Source organism: Psammomys obesus, unplaced genomic scaffold (genome assembly GCF_907164565.1).
Source record: "Psammomys obesus unplaced genomic scaffold, mPsaObe1.curated_primary_1811, whole genome shotgun sequence".
Classification (NCBI taxonomy): Eukaryota; Metazoa; Chordata; class Mammalia; order Rodentia; family Muridae; genus Psammomys; species Psammomys obesus.
The window spans coordinates 22,214,842-22,240,850 of NW_026596073.1; the positions used below are offsets into that span (position 1 = coordinate 22,214,842).

At 42.6% G+C, this 26,009-nt stretch overlaps 1 protein-coding gene across 6 annotated transcripts in view; it reads left to right on the forward strand.

Annotated features, from left to right (window-relative positions):
• Positions 1–26,009, forward strand: part of Pld1 (phospholipase D1) — a 194,759-nt gene that overhangs the window by 94,605 nt on the left and 74,145 nt on the right. For all 6 annotated transcript variants that reach the window (XM_055625940.1, XM_055625944.1, XM_055625943.1 and 3 more), the window contains 5 exons: positions 1,339–1,491; positions 4,423–4,572; positions 5,561–5,644; positions 17,050–17,131; positions 25,472–25,582. In XM_055625940.1, coding sequence (XP_055481915.1) covers positions 1,339–1,491; positions 4,423–4,572; positions 5,561–5,644; positions 17,050–17,131; positions 25,472–25,582 — 580 coding nt within the window. The remainder of the gene's footprint in view (positions 1–1,338; positions 1,492–4,422; positions 4,573–5,560; positions 5,645–17,049; positions 17,132–25,471; positions 25,583–26,009) is intronic.

A 26,009-nucleotide genomic window follows, 5' to 3' on the forward strand; every position in this document is an offset into this window, starting at 1 on the left:
CTTTCTTTCTTTCTTTCTTTCTTTCTTTCTTTCTTTCTTTCTTTCTTTCTCTTTTTCTCTCTTTCTTCTTTCTTTTCCTTTCTTGTTTTTATTCACCAGAAAGCCCAGGAGGCTCAGTTCCATTGTGGTATTCCATTCTGTCTCTCCAGGCTCACTGACCTTTGTAGTTAAGTGTTGGCTTGCTGTTACCTCGTTGATCTAGTACCTGTCATGCACCTCCTTTACTGTAAGGCTACCTGCCCCATCTCCTCTACCAACCAGGAAAGAGACAACTCATACAAAAACCCAAATGCCAACAAGAATAAGTAGCAGCCAGTGTAGATTTGTCTACATTAAGGCTTTGCTCATAAAGCCCACTGAAGTATAACATGGCCAGTAGTTTTAGTAAGGAATTGTTCTAGATTGTTTTAAGCTTATCTACTTATTTTCTGGAAGAATGGGTGCTCTTCAGCCTTCACCGCAGCCGTAGCTCATATCCAGCTCTCACTGCACACACATTCCCTCCCACACTTGCAGGTGCCCACACCCCAGGCTCTTTGCTGTCGTCACTAGAACAGGACGACTTTGACCCTGCACCACTCTGTGGAATCCTTCCCACACTTGCTCAGACACCATCACTCCTCTTCCCTTCTACTACCTACTCATATATCCAAGAATGATCCTGGTTTCTACCTCCAGGAGGCTCGCAAGCCCTTTTGGGGACAGAAATTCGTCTGTGTTATAGTTGTGTTACTTCTACACCAACTCCCAATTTGCCACTCTACTCCATTATGAAGCTCCTGAGTACTGAATTGAATGGAGTACTGTTGAGAGCTACTTCTGTTTTGTTGGACATCATTCATATTGATCCTTAAACCAGAAATATTTTGAAATGAACAACAGAATATTTGGAGTGACGGGTGTAGTTATTCAATTTTCTGGACTCATTTGCCTTTCATAATCGTTTAGGTGAGCGAACACCACCCCTTTCCATTCTTCAGTAAGGGCCTTTTCAGTACTTCCTGCCAACATCAGGGACATTCTTCCAAGAATGAATGTATCTTTTTTAACTGCTTGATGCCCACACTCAGAGCAAGACAAACAAAAGTCTTGCTTTGTAGCAATTCCTCTCCCCACTAGGAATCAGCCCCAGTACCTTGTGCACGGTAGGCAAGCCTTGTACCACTGAGCCACTGCTCTCGCTCTTGTTTCATGGCAATCTTTAAAAGGCACAAGTCCCCTAGATGAGTCATGGCGTTATATTCATGACCTGCCTGGGTGTTTTCTCAAAGCTTTAGTAGTAACTGCTTTTCTTGCTTCAGTTATTCAGCTTTGAAGCCTCCTGTCATCTTTTTCCAGGTGGTTGATCGTGAAAGACTCTTTCTTGCTATATATGAAGCCAGACAGTGGAGCTATTGCCTTTGTCCTGCTTGTAGATAAAGAATTCAAAATAAAAGTTGGACGGAAAGAGACAGAAACGAAGTACGGACTTCGAATCGATAACCTTTCAAGGTAGAAATTTCTAATGTTTAAAACATATTCCATTCTCTTCATGGCTAAAATTTTCTCTCCACCATGAGAAAGGAGTAAACTAGATTTAAATGTTGATAACTGTTTCTTGGAGCTCATCCTTAGTCAGAAGTGATAGAACTTACCATTGCCTTGTGTGTTTGTCATTGAAGATTTATTTTAATTTTGACTGTGGGGTATGGGTAGGGGTGTGTGGTATGTACATGTGAGTGAATTCAGGGGTTTGCAGAGGTTAGAAGGGGACATTGGATGCCCTGGATCTGGAGTACAAAGCTTGCTACCCTATCAATTTGCCAAATGAGTGAGTCAATTGGTAGTTTGCATATTTTATTAGTGAGTACATATGTATTGATGTAGGTTTTTTTCTGGCAGATTGTAGTCACACTTCGGAAAAGTGTTTGGGGGGTGTGTGTGTAATCACTCTCACGCATATGAATATTCATAATTTTTCTTTGTACAGTTGCAACAAGCAACTGTAATACATGCATGCCATGTGTGTCTGCGTGCATGCTTGTGTGCAGGGTGCTGTGGGGTATAAAGCAATGCGGAGCCTCCTGCTTTCCTCCCAGAAGGGGACGTTCAGGACTGTTAAAGAAATGCCTTCTTTACTAGCCTCCTTATCTCCACTCCCCACACCAAGGGAAGCTGTTTGAATCCAGGGTTCTTCAGTCTCCTTCCAAGTAGAAGTGTGCCTTGTTATTTATACCAGCAAGCCCAGCTTCTCCATTTACTTACGGCTCTTTATCTCTCTGTTTAATTTGGAAATACCCCTACCACATCCATTTGGTTCTGTGTGAGCAGTTCTCTTTACAATCCCTTCTCACACACTTTTTTTTTTTTTTGCCTCCTTCATCTTGCTACTTCTATTATTTATGCATCCAATTTATTCATGTGCATGCGTGAGTCAGTCCTTTCCTTCCACCATATGGAGCTGGGGGATTGAACTCAGGTCATCAAAGATGGTGGCAGGTACATCTGCCCACTGAGCCATCTCGCTGGGTTCCCTATTATTATTTTTATTACTAATTATTAATATTAGTGTGTGATGTATAAGTGGGTTGCACGATGCCATATTATATATGTGGAAGTCACAGGAAATCTTTGCAAAGCCAGTTCTCCCTTTACCTGGGTTCCAGGGATGGGATTCAGGTTGTCAGGCTTGCCCTATAACACTTCTGTCTATGCAGCCATCTGGCTGGCCCTTGTTCTATATCTATGCTTAGAATAGTTTCCCCTCCTCTACCACTAGGCCTCTGCTTATAACTCATCCCTCTCACACAACCACCTTCCCAGAACAGATTTTCCCAAAGGGTAGGTAGACCCCAGGCAACTTCAGAGCCCCTCCTGATCCTGGCTGGGCTCTGTCTTTCCCACCCCACCCCATCTCATCTCCCTATCCCCACACCCCACCAGTGTTAACCCTTCTGTTGAACAGAAGCTTTCTAAGGCCAGCATCCATCTGTGAAACATTGAGAGGGGCTGTTTGGGCATTCCTAATCTTTATAAAGAATTAGTCATAGAGTCTTGCATATGGCCCCTTCCTTGCTTTTCCTGAGAGCTATCATACAGGTCCCCCTGCCCAAATCATCAAATGAAGCAAAGCTCTGCCTTCTAAGCCAGTCCCACTTCTATCAGCATGGCATAAGGCAGCTAGTGCCAATGCCTTGAACATTAGTTCTATGTAACTTATTTTCTCCTCTTGGTGGTGGTCACTCATTCTGATACCTAACAATTTTTTTTCTGTAATCTACCAGAATTCTAAATATTTTTAATTCTGTAAAAAATTAAGGTAGCTTGCTTGTGTGATAGAAAAACCCAATGCAAACTGGCTTATTCCAGAACAAATTTAATCAGCCATGTTGGGTAATTAATTTTCAAGCTAAAATATGTCCTTAAGACACATTTTCCTAGGTTTCCTTAGCTTTGGCATATGAGATCTGCCTCATCCTCAGACTCTCTGCTTCTGGTGGCAAGATGGCTGCTTACTGCCTTCACATTGCTGTATTCTCAGTTCTACTCCCATGGGGTGGGACTGGCATTTGTACCCTTGCTCTAGTCCACTGGGACTAGAGGAATGGGGTATGCTGCTTTCCATAGCTTTGCTGGAGTCAAAGAAGAGAAGGGAGCACTCCTCTGAAGTACATGAGAAGGCAGGGTAGTCAGTGCAAAGAGAACTGTGCTGAGGACTCAGCAACTCTGACAGAAGTGTGACCTCACTCTGTTCCTATCCCATCATTGTCCTCACCTCCTGATAGGTTATCTCCGCTGAAGAAATGAGCCTATTCAAGCCGAATCAGAGTATATAAAGGCGGTTTTATTAGAGGCAGCTCTGGGCAGGTTCACTGGTCTTACAGCAGGAGCATGAGGGATACAGAAAAGCTGTGGTGGGGACGCAAAAAAAAAAGCACAAAGGAGCAGAGAGAGGAGATGCAGAGAGAGAGAGAGAGAGAGAGAGAGAGAGAGAACACAAAATATCTAGATTATTATATAGGGAAGAGCTTCTGGGGAAGGGGAGTCCCAACCCCTGGGCTGGAAAGTTCAGGGCAGAGGGCAGGATATGCCAGTTGTGCCGTGCCCTGTAACAGGTAGGGGCTGAAGGATGCTGGCAGAACCTGGAGGCCAGGTCCACTTTGGTTAAATGTGAACCTTAGCCACTTGTCCTGGGTGTGAATCCCAACACAGTTCAAGGTCTATATTAAATAGAGTGAGTAAGGAGCCTGGCGAGTGACTAAGCTTTGACACAGTGAATGCTTTGAGGAATTCTACCGAGGTGTTGTAGAAGCTTGCTTTTAAAATGCTCGTTAACTAGAAAGTTCAATTCATGTTTGCTGTGGTGTGTTTAATCTTTAAATTTCTTTTAAGAGCTAGAACTCAGAGTAAACCCCCAACACCCACTTTTGCTTTTCTTTAAAGGACACTCATTTTAAAATGTAACAGCTACAGACACGCCCGGTGGTGGGGAGGGGCCATAGAAGAGTTCGTCCAGAAACATGGCGCTGACTTTCTCAAAGACCATCGCTTTGGTTCCTATGCGGCTGTCCAGGAGAACGTTTTAGCTAAATGGTAAGGTATATTTGCTCACAGGTGTTCATCTAATATTATAATGGCTTAAATTCACCTGAAATCAGTTCAAAACTAAACCAGCGATTACTCAGTGTTCTCCCAAGGTCTTGCCTCTCCTACGCCATTAGATCACAGGTTGGTTTTTCAATTTTGGTTTTGGAAGATTTTTAGTGGTAGGACTTACCTGCCTTTAGATTTGGAAGTTTGATTTGTTTTGTGAGATAGGATTTTGTGAAACCCAGACTGGCCTTGAACTTGCAATGTAGTCAAAGATGACCTTGAACTCCTCATCTTCCTGCCCTCACTGCCCTAGTGCTGTATGTACAAGACTGCACCACTGAGCCTAGATAGAACTCTGATTTTTAAAATCAGCTTCAAGGCTGGGTTCATAGCTCAGTTACAGTGTTTATCGAGTATTTGAGAATCCCTGGTTGGATCTCCAGCACCTCATAAAACCAGGGATTTGTAATTACAGATTTGTAATCCCAGCAAATGGGAAGTGAAGGCAGGAGATCAATAGTTTAAGGTCCTGTTTCGATTCAGAGGTCAGCCTAAGCTGACTGCGACCCAGTTCTAAAAAGAAAAGCAAAATGTAAGTTCATATATGTCTTGAAGGAACAAATGGAGGTTTGTTTCAATCAATTCCTATTTGTGGATTTGAGCTGGTGTGTTTTTAATCTCAGGAGAAAAGCCCATATGATAAAGGAGGCTCTATAAGGTCTATTGACATGTTGCTGTCTTTGCAAAGATCTCTTGGGTCTGTCTCCTCACTGCCTTTCCTAGGTGACAGAGGGAGGCAAGATGATGTTTTCAATCTTGTTTCCAGTTACTCAAAGTAACATGATGGTGATGGAGACCAGGCAGAGCCTTCTTTGCCTAGAATGTATTTTTGTGGGTTTCTTTTTTTTTTGTCTTGTTTTATAAACACAAACAAAAAAACCTATCAAAACAAAAAAGTAAACAAAGGAACAAATGCTTTATCTTGCAGGTATGTGAATGCCAAAGGTTACTTTGAAGATATCGCAAATGCAATGGAAGGGGCATCGGAGGAGATTTTTATCACAGACTGGTGGTTAGTATCTGTCCATGAAGAGTGTTGTCTGAAAACTTCTATGTTTATAAATGTGCTACTGGGAACCAACAGTAGCTGTGATGGCTTGGCCCAGTCTCAATCAACTAAACAGTAGACGCCAGTGAAAGACTTTCTAAAACCTGTGCTTCAGATGTTATATTGGTCGACTTCTTCATTGTTGTGACAGAAGTAACCTAAAGGAGGAAGGGTTTGTCATGGCTCACAGGTTGAGGGTACAGTCCATCATGCCGTGGTGGGTAGGCCTGGTAGCAGGCATATGAGGGGCTATCACTTCACTGTCAGAAGCAGAGGGAGATGAACACCCGTGTCCTGTTCACTCTTCTCTTTATACGGTGTGGGATGCCAACCCACAGACGATGCTCTCCCAGTTCAGATAACTCAGTCTAAAGATTCCCTCACAGACCTAACTGGAGCTTTGTTTCCAAGGTGATTTCTAGATTTTATCAAGTTGACAGCCAAAGTTAGCTATTGCAAACATCTCCTTAAAATACTTAATTTAGCTTGAATGGTTTAGAAGCAGACATACAAATATTTGTGTTGATAGATGTGCTACCACGCAAGGGTGGCTGTGGAGTCAGGAAAGCACATCCTGCCTAGGTCTTCCCATCTCTTATCGTGTCCTTTACTCGGTCTAAGGAATAGCTCCTGAACTTTCCTTCTGACACTGAAATAGTTGTGTCAAGATGCTTATTAAAGTCACTGGAAATCTCACTGTCTAAAGCTCATTAGTTCTTGAGGAAGTGGACCCATAGAGTTTGCATAGGCTTTATATTTGTAGTCTGACTTCAGTTCCAGTTACTCACCATCTTAGAAAGTTGAAACCCATTACCGTTGCCAACACTGACTGCGATGGAAATGAATGTGTTATCCTTGAAGGAACTGAAATGGACTTCAACGTCCACTCTACTCCCCTTTGAGAGATAAGGCCCTGCTTTGTATCCCTGTCTGACTAGTATTAACTGTATGGCCCAGGGATTAAAGGTGTGTGTCACTGCCGCCGCCGCCACCCAGCTTGACATTTTTTAAAAGTTATTTATTTGTTTGTATGTTTGTTTAGCATGTGAGTGCTCTATCTGCATGCCAGAAGAGGGCATTAGATCACATTATTGATGGTTGTGAGTCACCATGAGGGTTCTGGGAATCCAACCACAGTCCTTTAGAAGAACAGCCAGTGCTCTTCACCACTGAGCCATCTCTCCAGCTCATATTGAATACTTCCTAAGCACTCATAAAAATTAGTTCAAACTCTATAAAAATATCTCTACAACTTGAGCAAGGACATGAATGAATGAAAGTAATGCCATATTTTCTGTGGAAGAAAGTAATGTCTCCTTTGAAGGTTCTGGACAGTAAAAATCAGACCCCCATTTTAATACCTAAGGACCCCAAACCTATGTGATTTCTCCTCTCCTTTCAGCAGGAGAATGAATAAGGTTCCCTTTGTTCCCACAACCATCCTGGGCCACATGTTATTACAACACACACTCTGAATTGAAACCCCGCAGTAACTTCTCCCTCAGCTGAAAAAAAAGGCCTCAGGAAGCATAACAGCAGCGTCTTGTGGTTTTATTATTTTTGTCACTGGTTCCTTTAAACAGTGAGCATGTTCTCATGTACTTTTCAGACACTTGTTTATCATTTTAGAGCCATTCCCCTCCTTTCCCACTCCCCTCTCTCCCTTCCATTGCCCTTATTTCTGTTCTGCAGCCCTGGAGAATTCCTTCTGAACAGAGCTGTCTTAATTGTCCAGGATGCATTCTAGTCAAACAGTCCTTTCCATTCTGGCCTTTAGTACTTCTGAGGAGAAAATTTGAGCAATAGACAGTCTTGTTCTTAAGCGCTTTTACAAATTTTGGACTCTTTTGTTTTCAGTAGTTTGGTTATGATTTGGGGGCTATCTTGTTTGCTGCTCTGAGGCTCTTGAATTTATTGTCTTGTGTCTCTAGCCAGCTTTGAGAAAGTTTTACCCTTGTCTCTTCAGATTTTAAATAAGTCCTCTTCGAAGCTTCTAGTAACTCAAAGATTTCTCCTTTCCATTTTGTCTTACCAGTCTCCAAATTTATATTTTTAAATGTTTTTCCTCTTTGTTGAATATTCTTTTTTTCCCCCTCTCTCTCAATTCACATTTATTTGTTTGTTTGTTTATTTATTTATTTATTTATTTATTTATTTTGTATGCACATGTAGGTTTGTGTGTGTGTGTGTGTACATGCATGTGCCACAGCCACCCCATGTGGAGGTCATAGGAGCCAGTTCTCTCTTTTTACCAGATGGGTCCCAGACCTCAAACTCATCAGGCTTGGTGGCACACACTGTTAACCATGGAGTAATCTCACCTGCCCCTGTACTCAAACTTACTGGGTCAGCTCTCCATAAGCTGAGCCAATGAAGTCAAGTTTGGTACTCTCGTTTTTCTATTTTTGTGGTTGTATTTTCCATTTTAGAATTTTCAGGATCTTGATATCTCTTTCTCTAAGGCTACTTCTCTTTCCATTCATCTGTACATATAGCAGTGTGTTTTTTAAATCATATCTGATAAGGATTGAACTAGCTAATCAGAACAGTGAGATGACTCAGTGCGTAAAGGCACTTGCCACCACCATGCCTAACGACCCAAGATTCAGTCCTGGATCCTACATGTTTGGAGGAGAAAACTGACTCCTACAAATTGTCTTCTGACCTCCAAATGTGCAGTGTGCTTACACACACACACACACACACACACACACACACACACACACACTTCATGCAAGTTGATTTTTTTGTTGTGTGCCCAGTATTTTAAAAGTTATAATCTAGAAAATTTAACATGAGGATATAAGACTTTCAGTTCCTTCTTTCCTTCCTTCCTTCCTTCCTTCCTTCCTTCCTTCCTTCCTTCCTTCCTTCCTTCCTTCCTTCCTTCCTTCCTATCTTCTTCCTTCTCCTTTTTTTGTGACAGGGTTCGTCTGTGTAGCTTGGCTATCCTGGCACTTGCCCTGTAGATCAGACTGTCCCTGAACTCAGAGGTCCACCCGGCTCTTCTGCCTCTGCTTCTGCTGGGATTAAAAGATATGCACTACCGCTCCAGGCTAAGACTTTCAGTCTGACTTAATTATGCGGAGAGTGTCTTCTTCAGCAGGCCATGGCCTCATTTGGATTAGGTAGAAAGTTCCAAGCAGCTAGCTTTATTTATTTCACTTTTGTGTGTATGTGTGTTTGTCTGCACATATGTGTATGTAGAGTTTGGAAGAGGTGTCAACTCTCCTGGAACTGGAGTTACGGTGGTTGTGAACTATCATTGAGTAAGTGGAACTGAACCTGGATCCTCTTCAAGATCAACAAGTCACCTTAACTGCCAGGCCATCTCTTCTCTCTATCCTCTAGGGGTGGGTTGTATCTATCTATCTATCTATCTATCTATCTATCTATCTATCTATCTATCTATCTATCTACTCATTCATTCATTCATTTTTAGGGGTGGGTGTTTTCTTTCTTTTCTTTTTATTAATTTATTTGTTTTACATCCCGATCAGTTTCCTCTCCCTCTTCTCCTCAGTCCCTCCCTTTCACTCGCCTCCCCACCATCTTCCTAGTTCTCTCTTTCTCCTCAGAAGAGGCTCAGAAAAAGGGAGGCCTCCCAAGAATATCAACCTTCTTGGCATATTAAGTTGTAGTAGGATTAGAGCATCTTCTCCTACTGTGGCTAGGCAAGACTGCCTGGTTAGGGAAAACGGATCCCAAGGCAGGCAACAGAGTCAGAGACAGCCCCTTCCTGCTATTAGGAGTCTCATATGAAGCCTGAGCTGCACCATGTTACAAATATGCAGAGGGCTTAGGTCTGTCCTAAATATGCTGTTTGGTAGTTCAGTCTCTGTGGGCCTCTATAAGCCCAGGTGAGTTGGTTCTGTGTGTTTTCTTGTAGTGCCTTTGACCTCTCTGGCTCCTTAAATCCTTCGTCCTCTTCTTCCATAGAGTTCCCCAAAGCTCTGCCTAATGTTTGGCTATGGGACTCTGCATCTGTTTCCATCAGTTGCTGGGTGAAGCCTCTCAGATGACAGTTGTGCTAGGCTCCTGTCTGCAAGCATAGCAGAGTATCATTAATATGTATGGGGTGGGTTCTCCCCCATGACATGGGTCTCAAGCTGGGCCAGTCATTGGTTGGCCATTCCTTCAATATCTGCTCATCTTGTTGGCAGGAGAAATTGTGGGTCTAAGATGTTGTGGCTAGGTTGGTGTCCCCATCCCTCCATCGAAAGTCTTTTCTGGTTTCAGAAGATGGCCATTTCAGGCTCCATGTCCCCCATGGAGTCTTAGCTAGGGTCACCCTCATAGACTCCTGGGAGTTCCTATGGTCCTAGGTTTCTAGCTTGTCCCAGAGATGCCCCCCCATTCCAGTTATCTCTCTCCTGTACTCTGTCCCATTATCTTCCCCCATCCTGATCCCTCCTGCTCACCTCTCTACCCCACCCCTCACCCAGTTCCCTCCCTCTACCCATCCCTGATGTCTATGCTATATCCCCTTCTCAGTAAGATTCAAGCATTTCCTCTTATGCCCCCCGCCCACAGCACCTTGGGCCCTCTTTGTAACTTAGCTTCTGTGGGTTCTGGAACTTAGGGTCTGTGGTTTGTAGCATAGTTATCCTGTACTTTATGGTTATTGCCCACTTATAAGTGAGGACATATCGTGTTTGTCTTTCTGGGTCTGGGTTATCTCATTCAGGATGATCATGTTTACTTCCATCCATTTGCCTGCAAATTTCATGATGTCCTTCTTTTTAATAGCTCAGTAGTATTCCATTGTATAAATGTATCACAGTTTCTTTATCCATTCTTCAGTTGAGGGACATCTGGGTTGTTTCCAGTTTCTGACTATTACAAATAAAGCTGCTATGAACATAGTTGAGCAAATGTCCTTGTATGGTGGAGCATCATTTGGGTGTATGTGCCCAGGAGTGCTATAGCTGGGTCTTGAGGTAAAACTAGTCCCAATTTTCTGAGAAACCACCAAATTGATTTTCACAGTGGTTGTACAAGTTTGCACTCCCACCAACAACGGAGGAGTGTTCCTCTTTCTCCACACCCTCTCCAGCATGTGCTGTCACTTGAGTTTTTGGTCTCAGCCATTCTGACAGGTGGATTCTCAGAGTTGTTTTGATTTGCATTTCTCTGATGAATAAGGATGTTGAGATGGTGCTTCTCTGCCATTTGATATTTCTCTGTTGAGACTTCTGTTTAGATCTGTATGCAATTTTAATTGGGTTGTTTGTTGATGTTTAATTCCTTGAATTCTTTACATTTTTTGGATATCAGCCCTCTGTCAGATATAGGGTTGGTGAAGATCTTTTCCCATTCTATAGGCTGCTCTTTTGTCCTTTTGACACTGTCCTTCACCTTGCAGAACCTTTCAGTTTCATGAGGTTCCATTTATTGTTGATCATAGTGCCTGAGCTTTTGGTGTTCTGTTCAGGAAGTTATCTCCTGTGCCAATGTGTTCAAGGTTATTCCTCACTTTCTCTTCTAACAGATTTAGTATATCCCATCTTATGTTGATGTCTTTGATACAATTGAACTTGAGTTTTGTTCAGGGTACTAAATATGGATCTATTGCATTCTTCTACACACATCCATTCAGTCAGACCAGCACAATTTTTAGAAGATGCCATCTTTTTTTCCCATTGTATGGTTTTGGCCTCTTTGTCAAAATTCAAGTGTCCCACAATAGGTGTGTGGGTTTACTTCTGGGTCGTCAATTTGATTCCACTGAAAAACCTGTCTGATTTTAGTGTTAATACCATGCAGTTTTTACTACTGTTGCTCTGCAGTACACCTTGAAATCAGAGGTGGTAATACCTCCAGAAGTTTTTTTGTTGTACAGGATTATTTTAGCTATCTATATAACGTTGAGTATTGTTCTTTCAAGGTATATAAAGAATTGTGTTGGAATTTTGAAGAGAATTGCATTGAATCAATAGACTGTTTGGGTAAGATGGCCGTTTTTACTATGTTAATCCTACCAATCCATGAGCATGGAGATCTTTCCATCTTCTGATATCGTCTTCAGTTTCTTTCTTCAGCGGCTTGAAGTTCTTGTCATACAGGTCTTTTACTTGCTTGGTTAGACTTACACCAAGATAATTTTTATTATTTGTGGCTATTATGAAGGGTTTTGTTTCCCTAATTTTTTTTCTCAGCCCATTTATCATTTATATACAAAAGGGAAACTGATTGTTTTTAGTTAATTTTGTATCCAGTCACTTTGCTGATGGTGTTTGTCAGCTGTTGGCGTTCCCTGGTAGAATTTTTGGGGTCACTTATGTATAACCATCATATCTTCTACCAGTAGTGACTTTGACTTCTTCCTTTCCAATTTGTATCTCCTTCAGTTGTCTTATTGCTCTAGTTGGAACTTCAAATACTATATTGAATAGATATAGAGAGAGTGAGCAGCCATATCTTGTTCCTGATTTTAGTGGAATTAAGTTTCTCTCCATTTAATTTGGTGTTGGTTTCAGCTTGCTGTATATTGCATTATTATGTTTAGGTATGGGCCTTGTATCCCTGATCTCTCCAAGACTTCTATCATGAAGGGGTGTTGGATTTTGTCAAAGCTTTCTCAACATCTAATGAGATGATCATGTGGGATTTTTTCAGTTTGTTTATATGGTGGATTTCATTGATGGGTTTTTTTTATGTTGAGCTACCCCTGCATCCCTTGGATAAAGCCTACTTGATCATGGTAGATGATGTTTTCAATTTGTTCTTAAATTTAGTTTGTGAATATTTTATTGAGTATTTTTTGCATTAATGTTTATAAGGGAGACTGGTCTCAAATTTGCTTTCTTGGTTGAGTCTTTATGTGGTATACATATCAGCGTAACTGTGGCCTCATAAAATGAATTTGGCAGTTCTCTTTCTGTTTTTATTTTGTGGAATAATTTGAGTAGTGTTGGTATTAGCTCTCTGAATGTCTGGTAGAATTCTGTGCCTAAGCCATCTGGCCCTGAGCTTCTTTGGTTAGAAGATTTTTTAATGACTGCTTCTTTTTCCTTAGGGGTTATAAGGTCTATTTAATTGCTTACTTGATCTTGATTTAAAGTTAAATATCCATGTAAGTTAAATATCTATGAAGAATGTTGGTAAGTGATACCTATCATGAAAATTGTTCATTTCATTTAGATTTTTCAAATTTTCTGGAATACAGGTTTTTGAAGTAAGACCTAATGATTGTATTTCCTCAGTGTCTGTTGCAATATCCCCCTTTTCATTTCTAATTTTGTTAATTTGGATAGTGTCTCTCTGCCTTTTACTTAGTTTGGCTAAGGGTTTGTCTGTCTTGTTGCTTTTCTCAAAGAACCAACTTTTGGTTTCATTGATTCTTTGTGTTGTTCTCTTTGTTTCTAATTTATTGATTTCAGCCCTGAGTTTGATTATTTCCTGCCTCTTGGGTGTGTCTGCTTCTTTTTGTTCTAGAGCTTTCAGGTGTGCTTTTAAATCTATGGTGTGAGGTCTCTCCAGTTTCTTTAGGAAGGCACTTAGTGTTATGAACTTTCCTCTTAGCACCGCTTCCATTGGGTCCCACAAGTTTGGGTATGGCGTGTGTTCATTTTCATTGAATTCTAGAGTCTTTAATTTTTCTTTCTTTCTTCCAGTGGTCATTGAGCAGCAAGTTGAAGCGAGTTGTTCAGTTTCCATGAGTTTGTAAGCATTCTGTTGCTTAAGACCACCTTAAATCTGTGGTGGTCTGATAAGATACAAGGAGTTATTTCAATTTTTGTACATATATTTAGACTTGCTTTGTGTCCAAGTACATGGTCAATTTTGGAAAAGGTTCCATGAGGTGCTGAGAAGAAGGCATATTTTTTGTGTTTGGGTGAAATGTTCTGTAGATATCAGTTAGGTCCATTTGCTTCATAACATCTGTTAGTTTCATTATTTCTCTGTTTAGTTTCTGTCTGAATGAAGTCTACCACTATTAATGCCAGTTTTAGTACCAAAGCCTATGCTTATGCTGGTCTCTGACCCATATAGTGTGCGCCACCTGGTGGTTTATTTCTGACATGGTTTTCTGGCGCATGGTTGCAATCTATTGCAATCTATTTCTGGCCTGTGGCTGCAGTTCCTCAAACTCCTTAGTTGATTTTAGTGTGGATCAAATCCCCACAAGGACAGCTTGCGAATGAGCCAGAAGATCATAGCAGCTTTCTGGGACTGCTTTCTTTGAGGCCCCACCCTCCACTATCCATGGTCCCTCAACTGTTTTCTAATTTCTCGTGGCTTCCTTTTTTTAGTCCACTAGGACTAAACAGTCGTCTTGACGCACCCTCCTCCAACATGTGATTCTTGAACAGTGTCTCCATTAGGAGTTGAGACACTAGGGTTCATGTGAACTGCCTTTTGTGGGCTCTCTGTGGCTGCCCTGGCCTCTGCCAGGAACGATGTTCTTCCTTGTCAAGCTGGAACTGTAGTTTTCTGGATCTCTGTGCTGATCGCTTTCCAGGATTTCCTCGCAGATCAGTAACCAATAAACTTAGCCCTGATTCCATGCCACTTCAGATTATTTTTCTACCTTTTACCAAGCTTTTCAGTTAATGTTTGCATGCCACGACACCCACGTGGGGGACAGAGGACAATTTGCAGGAGTCGATTCTCTTCTACCATAAAGGTTCTTGGGATGGCGCTCAGGCTTGGCAGCAAGCGCCTATACTCACTGAGGCATCTTACCATCCTTTGTCGGGGGCCTCTATGTACAATTTGATAAACTTATCCGTGAGCACTTTAACTTTTAATGTTATCATAACAGGAAAATTTTTGTACATTGACTTTAGTTCTTGTGATAGTGCTAACTTTGCTTATTAGGGCCGGCGACTTTTTGTAGATTCTTTGGGATTTTCTCCTTCTGTGACATATCTTATGAATGAAGACGGTTTAGCCTCTGGCTTTCTGAATGGTTTGCTTTATATTTTATTCTCTTGCCTTCTTGCTCTGACTTGAGCCACCACAAATGAGTAGTTATGGTAGTGTTGCTCTCCGTGCCTTTCCCCCAACATTAAGAGAATTCAGGCTCTTAACAGTGATATGACATTGGGGTCCATTTTGAATATGTGCTCTTTATTGAGCAGGTTCACTTCATTTTTTTTTTTTTTATTAAAAGCTATTTGTGTGTGCGCGCGCCCGTGCGCACGTATATGCCACAAAGAAAGTGTTCACAGAGACCAGACAAAGGCATCACATGGCCTGGAAACGGAGTAACAGGCAGTTGTGAGCCCTCTACCATGGGTGCTGCGACCTGAACTCAGGTCCTTTGAAAGAACAGGAAGTACTTTCCATCTCTGAGCCATCCCTGCAGCCCCAAGCAAGCTCACTTCTATTTCTTCTTTTTAAGAATTTTGATTGTGGGGCCTGGAGAGATGGCTCAATGGTTAAGAGCACTGGCTGCTCTTCCAAAGGACCGGAGTTCAATTCCCAGCATCCACATGGCAGCTCACAACTGTCCAGTTCCAGAGGATCTGACACCCTCACACAGACACACATGCAGGCAAAACACCAATACATATAAAATAAAATAATCATGAAACAGAAATTTGATTGTGAATGGATATTGAATTTTGTCAGTTTCCGCTGCATGTTTTATTCTGGTTTTAATTTTCCTTCTTCCTTTTTTTTTCAACTAATGTTAAATACATTGGTTTTCAAATTTTAAGAATAATTTTCTCTTAATTTTTAGGCAGAAAGCTTTTTACTTCTTTCATAGAACATGAAGGTTTTGTTTTCTAACATGTATTTTCTCTTGAGACTTTCATACATGTGCACAATGTATTTTTATTACATTCCCCCCTTCAGTTCATCTCAGGCTCCCTTCCTCATGTCCTCCTCCCAACTTCACGTCCTCCCCTTTCAACCCACCATATCTAATTAGTGTTGTCTGTATGTATGCATAGCATGTGTATGTGGGAAGTGGGACATAGGACTAGCCACTGGAACTTGGCCAAGGTCCCAGGGACCACACCCCTAAACAAAACGGACTCTCCCCAGCAGCCAACATCCGATCCTCAGCTGGGTGTTCGCTTTGTGGTCCCTCCACCGCTCCTGGAGTTTGACTGGCTAGCTCTCGTACAGGTCTTGTGCAGGTAGCCTCCGCTGCTGTGAGTTCCTCAGTGCCGTGGTCCTGTCCTGCCCCAAAGGCAGCACCTCGCAGCGATCATGCTGACTCTTCCTGCCCGCTGATGCTGGCTTTGTTTTAAAATCGATTTAAAAAAAAAAAAGAGCATACAAATGATCTCTCCTTGTCTTTTTGTCTCTTGCAAATCCTGCTTTCCCTCAGGTTAGAGTACCTCTTGGAGGCCCATGTAAACCCACACTGTGTCCTGCTCCTCCAGCCCTCCCTTTTCTGGGGAGAGGGGTTGTCTTTGTTGCTGCCCCTCATTACAGAGGTGTTAAGTCAGATATAGATTGAACTGGAGTTGCCTTTAGACCCAAGCAGAGGGGTCGGGGAGAGTGTGACTCTGTAGGTGTTCTTAGCTACCTTGTGGCTGGGCTTTCTAAAGGAGAAGCACCCAGGGGATAGCTTTCAACTTCACCGAATTTAATAAGGCCAGTGTGCTTTCTCAGAAAGCCCCGGGTTCTTGTGGACTCTGTCTGCCTTTGTAACTGGAAGTCAAGCTCTGTCTCTTTTAGTGAGGTACCAGAGTTGAGCAATCCTGAGGTTGGGGGAAGTGCCTAGCTATATCAGGGTTCTGGTTATCCTCTTAGAATTTCACTATGTTTTTACCTCTCTAAGCTTCCTGTCCCATATAGTGTCTACCCTACAGCAGCAAACATGGGCAGGTCTTTTTTCTGCTGTGGTGTGCATATATGCGTGTGTGTGTGTGTGTGTGTGTGTGTGTGTGTGTGTGTGTGTGTGTTCCATCAAGGGGAAACTTCCTCATTTACCCTGCCAAATATTTCATTGTCCAGGATCAAGTCAACTCTAGTTGCACAAATACAAGATATGCAAATTTAGTAGTGGATGGTAGGCTATACCAGCAAAGAAGGAAATGGTAGAAATATTGGGAGGATAGTTGACTCCCTCCCTGTGTGTGTGTGTGTGTGTGTGTGTGTGTGTGTGTGTGTGTGTGTAAAAATGTTTTATTTTGGCATAGGGTCTCATGTAGCCCAGAGGCCTCAAACTCTCTATGTAGTTGAGAGTGGCTTTGAACTTGTGACCCTGCTGCCTCTACCTCCCAAATGCTGTGATTATCGGTGTGGGTCTTGAATTAATTTGACTGGACAGAGTTTCTCTCATAGTCTTACATCCTAGAGACCTGCTGAAGTAGTCTTGATGATGCATGGTTAATGCTGGTCTCTGTGACACAGAGACCTTTGTCTTTTGTTTCCATCCCTTTCCTTTGGTTTTGTGACTTCAGGTTGAGTCCGGAAATCTTCCTGAAGCGCCCAGTGGTGGAAGGTAATCGCTGGAGGCTGGACTGTATCCTCAAACGGAAAGCAGTGAGTATTTCCGGACATGCTCGCACCATTGTTTTCACATCTGCCATGTGAGCGTGGGGCTCGGGTTTAGTTGGACCACTTGCTTAGCCTGAATGAGGCCCTGGCTGGGCCATATAAAACCAACTGTGGTGACGCACATCTCTAATGACAACACTTAGGAGGTAGAAGAAGAAGGATGAGGAGTTCAAGGCCAGCCTGGGCTACTTGAAACTGTCTCAAAAAAAAATTTGTTTTTTTAATTTACTTTTAACTTTTTAACTTTAGAGCAGTAGCTGTCAATCTTCCAAATGCTGTGAGCCCTTAATAACATAGTTCCTCATGTTATGGTGACCTCCAACCATAAAATTGTTTTCGTTGCTACTCCATAACTGTAATTTTGCTACTGTTATGAATCATATTAATCTGTAAAGAGTCGTTCAACCCTTAATGGGGTCATGACCCACAGGTTGAGAATCAGTGTTTTAGAGCTTGAAACCCAACAGACACGCACATACCACACACTACATATACACTTGCACACACATGTCGGGGGGGCTTTCTGTTTCCCAGTTTATTTGGGAGAGAAGAGTATGAGATGAAAGTGGGGATGGGCTAGGAAGATGGCTCCGCAGGTAAGAACATTGGCTACACAGCTAAGGGCTTCTACTGCTCACCGTGGACCTGGCTTCATGTCTCCCTATAAAACTTCAGAGATGGTCATGTGCACCTGGTGCGGTGTGAGGTGGAGACAGGAGCGTCGCTGCCTTTTGTTGGCTGCCAGCCTGGCTCTGGATTCAACGAGAGACCCTGTCTCAGAGAAATAAGGTGGAGAGTGATAGAAACAAGACATTGTTAACTTCCCCTAACCTCTGTACACATGCATTGGCATACATACCAAACACATTACCTCCCCCGCAGACCTCACGCCCTCTCCTACACACACACACACACACACACACACACACACACACACACACACACACACTATCAGGGAAGACGTTAAGAACTATGAGGTTTGGTTTCATTCTGAGGACTAATTAGAATAAGCCTGGATTCATTATCGATCGTCTAGTTAGCGCGTGCTAACCCTTGTATTTGACTCAGTCTTAGGCTTTGTTGCTGCTGTTGTTTCCTCTCCTGAAGTGTGTTCTATCAGGTGTCTGGGTTCTGAGTTACTCAGGGCTGCACTGCTACTTTTAGAGGTCTCTGCACCCCTCTCCCTCCTATCCCCTCTGTCTTTCTAACCTCTCTACCCTCCCACTTTTCCTTCCTCTTTCTGTTGTCCTTTCCCCACACCTTCCAGAAGAGTTTCCACAGGTATCATACACAGACCTCATTGCCCATACTAAGAGAAGATGAAATTTTCTTTATCCACCCAGCATGCCTTTGATGGGTACCGTAATCCATTCCATTCACAAACCAGGAGACTCTAAGCCTGAGAAGTTCTGTTCACACATTCCTTCAATAGCTCAAAGGTGTCTGTGATGAGCTATAAAAGGCACAAATCACCAGGGAAGGTGACAGCAGATGTCTTTCCAGGCAAGCCCAGCTATCCCTTACTGAAGACTTGCATCCTAGGCAAGCACCCCTAGCTTACCAACCAACTTCCTCCCTGTTAAAGGATCTGGAATTTCCCCCATTTTTTTCTCTGTGAAGCAGCATCTTTCTGAATTTCCCCTTAAAATCCTATGTCAGCAAACTTTCCCCGGGTTTGGCTAAGAACCTTCACTCACGCTGGGAGACTCTCCTCCACAGCGGTTGTCTGGGAATTCACTTTTCTTAGGTTTCAGTCAGCATGAACTTGCTGTATGCCTTCCCTTGCTTAGGAGCATGGCCGTCATGGGGGAGTGTACGATAAATAATCGCCTGAATCCTAAGCCGTGGAAGCATAGAGCTCACACACATGCAGCTTCCCTGTCCTCTAGAGGAGATGCAGCCTCTCCGCAGACATCCCAGTCCTCTGGCTTCTACGATGCTTCCACCGCTTCTTCCCTGAGCCTTAGACAGAGGGGTCTCGTTGCAGATGTAGCATTAGTGCTGAGCATCCGTATTTTACGGTTATGGCTTTCCACACTAGCCGCCACCTGCTACAAAAAGAAGCTCCTTCCATGAGAGGTGAAAGCAACGCTTACCTGTGCGTACAGGATAAAGTGTTCAGAGTGCAGCCAGACATTCTGCCGGTTTAGGAAAGCCACAGCAGAATGTTTTCCTCTGGGTCTATGGCCTCCCCAGATGATTCATCCCTGCTGAGAAAGGGAGAACCAGTTTTCCCTAGAGAAGAGCCCCTAATTGGTTATCCGGTACCAAATGGTCAACCCTAAACACGCGCACATATACATACAAGTGACACTAAACGGATTCAGGTTTTACATGTATGCGTGCCTGTGTATGTGTGTGTGTGTACATATAACAATAATAAAGAAAAATAATAGAGAACATACATGGTAATAGAGAAGGAGCTTGGAGGGAGAGGAAGGGGAATAGGGAGAGAGGGAGCAAGGCGTGATAATCCGGAATTGAAGATGATCAGAGTACATTATGCACTAGTATACAGTATCATAATGAAACCCATTACTTCCTGAAATACATGCTAACACAAATGTAAAGAAAAGCCACAGGCATGTGGAAAGAGCAAATATCTAGATTCAGGGGTTGGAGGAAAAGCACGAGGCAGGCCTCACAGGGAGCCCCTCACAACCTGAGGCTTTTGGGAGTGCTGAGGGTGGGCACATTCCTCAGGTGCTGTGAGCATTGAAAAAAGAGGGATGATACTGTAAGGCATTGGGCTTGGTTGAGCTCCCAGGAGGAAATGATGACAGCTAGGGTGTAGGGCTGAGAGCCCTCAGTGGTGTGGATCTCTTAGTAAACCCGAGAAAGGTAGCAAATGCTGGGCAGCGTGCAGGAGAAAGAGCTTGCAAGCCTGTCTCTCCACTGCTGGCTTCCTGTTACTTGGCCTATTGCCCTCCAGGTCCCTGGCCAACTGCCTTTGCATCACTGGTGTGGCTTCTCATAGCCTTTGACCCACAAACCCTGCTGAGGTCTCTGGCGAATACCATAGTGAGTGAACATTCCAGCTTGATGATAGCGTCGTGTTTCCAGCTCAGATGCTTTCTGCAGCTTGTAACCTCTAAATTGTAGGAAACGGTTTGCTTTAACGTCCTGATAAACGGTGATGCTACAAAGGATTCGTGGCTCTGTGGCACATTTAATGGACTTTTCCCCCTTGTCTCAGTGCACTGAATTTGTGCTTTGCTCATCCATTTTTTAACATCTGGATCATTCCATTCTGATAGCTCATATTCACATAAACATTGCTTCTCATGAATAATTTAGCTTCTGAAAGCCACATACTAAGTTTGAAAGGAGGGGTGTGTGACATAATATTTATGTTCGCATTAGTGTGTCCCAGGGGTCCGTGGAGTTGATGAAAATGAATACATGTTTCTTCTGGTTGTGCAGATCATTTAATATTTTACAGCAGAGTCTGCAGCCTTGTCTGGCTTACAGCCGACATGTAGGTACACATCTCTTTACCTGTGTTTTGTTTCCCTGGTAACAACTGAGTTGATGTTCTTACCTTCCCCGGGCCTCCTGATATTCGATGTCATCATCAGTACCAGCCAGTCCAGGCAGGTTGTTTATTGATTTTTTGGGCAGGCTACTGCCTTGGGTTGCCCCTGCAGTTAGGACTCTAAGAGTCGAGAAGATAAGTTGCTTCATGTTATGGCAACCAGACTCTGCCTTGTAGTTGAGTACATTTCAATCTTAGAAATACGAGATTGACAGCAAAGGAAAATTTCCGAGAAATTTGAAGCTGACAGCAGTTGGAGACGGGTTTTGCTTTTCCCATTGAATTTGTCATCGTTTGATTTTTTTTTTTTTCCATTTGCACCCCAAGACACAAGACTACTGGAGCGATAGTCAGCTGTCTGAGGGAAAGGTGTCCACACAAGAGAAGGAAGACCGATCACTCCCTGTCTACCCAGCAAACCAATGGGGTCTGGAGCAGAAGACTGGGTGACTTGCAGGGGAAAGGGGAAGGAAGCTTTAGCCTCCAGGGCCATGTTTTAGACAAAACTGGTTAAAAATACGTAGCTATGTGTGCTGTGGCAGCGCACTGTTTCTCATCTTTAAATAGGGAGGATATGATTTCTTCCTTCTTTCTTAATTCTTTTTTCTTAAATTATATTTTAAATTTATTTGTGTGTGCACACATGTGTGGAGGTCAGAGGACAGCTTGTAGGAGTTGTCCTTGCTTTATCTGACAGGCACACTTCCCCTGCTTTTTTTGAGATGGGATCTCATATATACCCCAGGCTAGCATCTAATCCTGATCCTCTTGGCCCCTCTTCTCAATATAGGGATTTTAACTCTCATCACTTGTTTTCTTTTTTCCTACCGTATTACAGCCCCAGAGAAGTTCTTGGCAATGAATTATATCTCTGGGGTGAGGTTGTGTAAGGTAATGACAGACAGCGGACAAACCGCACTACTCTAAATTATCAGAGAAGAAGCTGGCTAAGAAAGGGATCGTCTTACTTTCCACTCTATTTTTTTTTTTTTCATTCATTGTCATGTGTATTTTGTGTTCACAAAGCCCCTAAGATTCCCATTTGCCGTGTTGGGCCACTGTATCTGATAAGGACGGCCAAACATGTATCTGCAGAGGCTCGTGTTTCAGGAAGTCTGTTCTCTAGAACTTTCTGTTTGCTTAAGTTCACCAAAGATAAGACATGTTATTTCACAAGATCACTCCGGGAGCCTTCTTACTTCCACTATTAATATTGCCCTTCCTCTTCTTTGAGGAAATCAGTTTCCTAAAGTGTGCAAATGTGTGTGCATGTGTGTTTTGAGAAATGGCTTACTATGTAATCCTGACTAGCCTGGAACTTGTTATGTAGCCCAGGCTGGCCTTAAATCCATAGAGACCCAGTTTTTATCTGTTTCCCAACTGCTGAAGTTAAAGGCATGCCCCACCATGCCTGGCCTGGTGCTGATTTTTGTACAGGATGAGAGATCAGACTCTAGTTTCATTCCACTACATGCTGAAACCAAGTTCTCCCAGCACCATTTGCTGAAGAGAATGTCTTTTCTCCAATACATTGTTTTTTATTTTTTTTATTTGACCTTTGGCCAAAAAGCAGGTGGCTATACTATATGACTTTAATTCTGGGTCCTTTCTGCTATTCTTGTTCTATGTGCTGGTACCATGCTGTTTTGTTACTTTGACTCTGTAGCGTAACTTGAAATCAGGCATGGTGATACTTCCAACATTGTTCTTTTGCTCAGCCTTGCTTGGTTACTGATACCTTTTAGGCTTCTGTGAAGTCTGTGAATTTTAAGATTTTTTTTTTTTCTGTGAAGAATGTCATTGGGATTTCTGTATCGATTATATTGAACCTGTAGGTGGTCTTGGGGGGACACTGACATTTTCACAAAATTAATTCTGCCAATCCCAGAACATAGGAGACCTTTCAACTTTTGTCAGTTTCTTCTGATATTCCCCATGGTCTTATAGATTCCAGGGGGACACTGAACTCACTACACAACTGAGGATGACCTCGAACTTCTAATCCCCCTGCTTCGAGACCCTCCATGACTGGTTATACAGTACTGGGGACAAGCACTCTAGCCACTGAGCCTCACCTCCATCTTGTTGTATTTAATTAATTTCTTCAGTGTTTTAAATGGTCACTGCAGAAGACTGTCATTTATTTGGCTAGGTTTATTCTAAGGTAATTTCTTTTCTTTTACGTTATAATGAATGCTTTTGTTTTACTGGTTTATGATCTCAGCACATTCAAGGTTTGCATATAGGAAGGCTACTTCAAAGTACACTTTTTAAATTACAAAATTTTTAAATTACAAACTTAGCATCTGTGTTTTGTAGGTTTGGCTTTTGGTTTGCTGAATTAGTCTCTATGGTTTTATAAGCCTGCACTATTACAACAAAGCAAATGGCTTTACCGCAAAGGAATGATTTTTCCTTCACCATTTATAGAGTTTGTGACTGTGTTGTAATGCAGCTCGTAAAAGATATTATGGCTTTATTATCATGGGAATCTGCCACAAATTAAGTGTTTATTATAAGTATAAGCATAAGTATATAAGATAAGCCCCATTAAAAATAACATTTGGATATTACTTCCTTGTTAGTCATTGGTATTTAAGATAAAAGCAGGCAGAATTTCTACTCTATTTCCTTTAGCATCACTTTATTCAAGTGACTAAAGGCATGGTATGGAAGAACATGCCAGGTGTAATAATTGGAAGGCATTAATGTAATCCATTAGAGGTAACATCTGTATTATCTCAAAAATCCATCAGTTATTCGGATAAGTAGGAAACTGCAAGACACAGACCAGGTACTAATTTGCAGATACCGCTCTTCATGAATAATATGTTTTAAGCTCAAGAATTTGAGGTCTGGAGAGGCAGATCAGTGGGCAAGAATATTTGCTGCAAAAGCACACGGGCCTGAGATCTGTGTCCATGCAGAACAAGCTGGGCAGAGGTTGGTGCAGGCTCCTCACCTGGTGCCAGGAGGCAGGGACAGAAAGATGGCTGGGGCTTCCTGGCTTGGGAGCCCAGCCAGACCTCGAGCCCCACCTCAGAGGAATAAGGAAGAGAGTGATAGAGGAGGTCATGCAGAGCCTTTCCTGTGTTCACGCCCAGGGCCTCCTGTGCATGGGAATACATGCCACACTCACCCAGACATAAAAGGAAATGAGAGGCACAATCTCAAAACCAAAAGCAGGATGTCACCGTTTGAAATAGATGAGCCACCTGGAATGATGTCAGGTGTAACCACAGGTTACTTAGAATGGAACTCTCCTCTTCTGCAAGAAGACGCTATGATCTTAACTTCTGAGCCATCTCTCCAGCACACCATTCTTTAAAATATATGTGTATTAGTGTGAGTGTGTTGTCTGTGTGTGTGTGTGTGTGTGTGTGTGTGCGCGCGCGCGTGCATGCTCGTGTATGCTGCAGTGCTTGTATAGAGGTTCCCTCTTTCTTCCACATGGGTTCTAGGGGTCAAACGTAGGTCAGCAGGCCTGGCAGCAGGTACCTTTATCTGCCGAGTCAGCTGGCCAGCCCTGTACTTTCATATTTGATTGTAATAGTAACTGCACTGTTACCGTGAGCAATAAATAAGTTCCGAGGGCCAGGTGTTAACTACAGAAATGAAATTAGATATGTGTGAGCATATATGCCTGCACAAGCATGTGTATGTGTCATATAGATGAATTTTGACTTTCTTTTTTCACAACAAGAGCAGTGTCTTCTGATACATCTAGTGAACACCCAGTTGTAAATCTAGTGTCCTTCCAAGACCATAGATTTATTTCAGGGGTAACTAAGTAGTAAAGTGATTGTGGTCTTGCACTAAATTCACATACTCTATTGTTTTGGCAGATTAACACTGGGGAGCTGTTGTATTTATCCCTGTTATCTACTACCGAGAAGCACAAACTCTTATGGCATTTGAGTCTGTAGTGTTGTGGAAATAGATGGTTCCTGTTGGTCAGATGGCCTAACCCAGTGGGAGATCACCAGGCACTTTCTGGTTTAGCTGACAGTGAAATGGGCCCCAACAGCCCTGGCTCTGTTCTTTTGACCCACATTCGAGGAGAATATCTGTGTTAATTTGTATGTCCACGTTACCTTTAGCCACTGCCACAGTGAAGTCCTAAGAATCTAATTGTGAGTTAAGACCCAACATATTCATCTTTGAAGATTTAGAACTGCTTTGTCCACGTACACCAATTTTTGTTTGTTTGTTTGTTTGTTTCGGGAAAGAAAAATTCTACATAATCTTCTCCCTGAGACATTTAGGGCACATTTGGCACTAGCTGTTGCTTCAAAGACTCAAAGTCACAGTTTTCCTGACTGATAATTGCTTGGCAATGTTCAGAAAGATACCACAGCTACTGGATACTTTCAGGAGCTGAGGCGCCGGTCTCTGCTTTCTAGGATCTATAGTTAATGCAGTGCCAACACTATTATGATTGAACATATATGAAGGGACATGTATGATTGAACATGTATTATGATCTTATCTCAAAAGATAAGATCATATGTAGCTCAGGCTAGCCTTAAACTCTCTCTGTAGCTGAGCCCAGCCTTGAACTCCAGTTCCCCCCTGACTCCACCTCCCAAGTGCTGGAATGACCAGTGTTTGCCACCACATCCAAGTTCTATGTTTCCTATTTGCGTCTTGACATAATGTGTGTCATTCTCTGCACTGTTTGTTTATAAAGATGTTTAAAACAGTTTATAGAATAAAGGAACTGTAACACAGGGAAAGGAGGAGGGGAAGGAAGTCTTCTCTAGGGGCTCATTCCTGTTTTCTTGTGACAGCAACAAGGCGTGCGGATTTTCATAATGCTTTACAAAGAGGTAGAGCTAGCGCTCGGGATCAACAGCGAGTACAGCAAGCGGACTTTGATGCGGCTTCACCCCAACATAAAGGTACCAATGCTTCTGTCCTGCAGGGGCCTTTTCTGCATAGACTCCCATGATGCTCATTTTGAATGAACAGCATCGAATCTTCAGAAATACACACAGTATTATACTTTCTTGTTTTTGCTCTTCAAAGTGAGCACACAAAGGCATGGGTATTTCACACATACTTCGTTTGTATCGCACCCCTTCCCCATTCCCTTTCCTGTTCCCCCTTTTTGTCTTCCCCATAGCAGAGCCTTTCTCTGGTGCTCACGCTCCTATGCAAAATCTTTATTTTGCTTTCATGTCACATGTATTTTCATACCCTTTTCCCCCTTCCTCATTCCCTTAAAATGCTCTTTTTCCTTTTCATAATCCCTTTTCAGTGTCTTGACCCTCCTCTCACACACCACAGATATGCATATATCAGTTTTCCTGTAAATGTCATTATTTC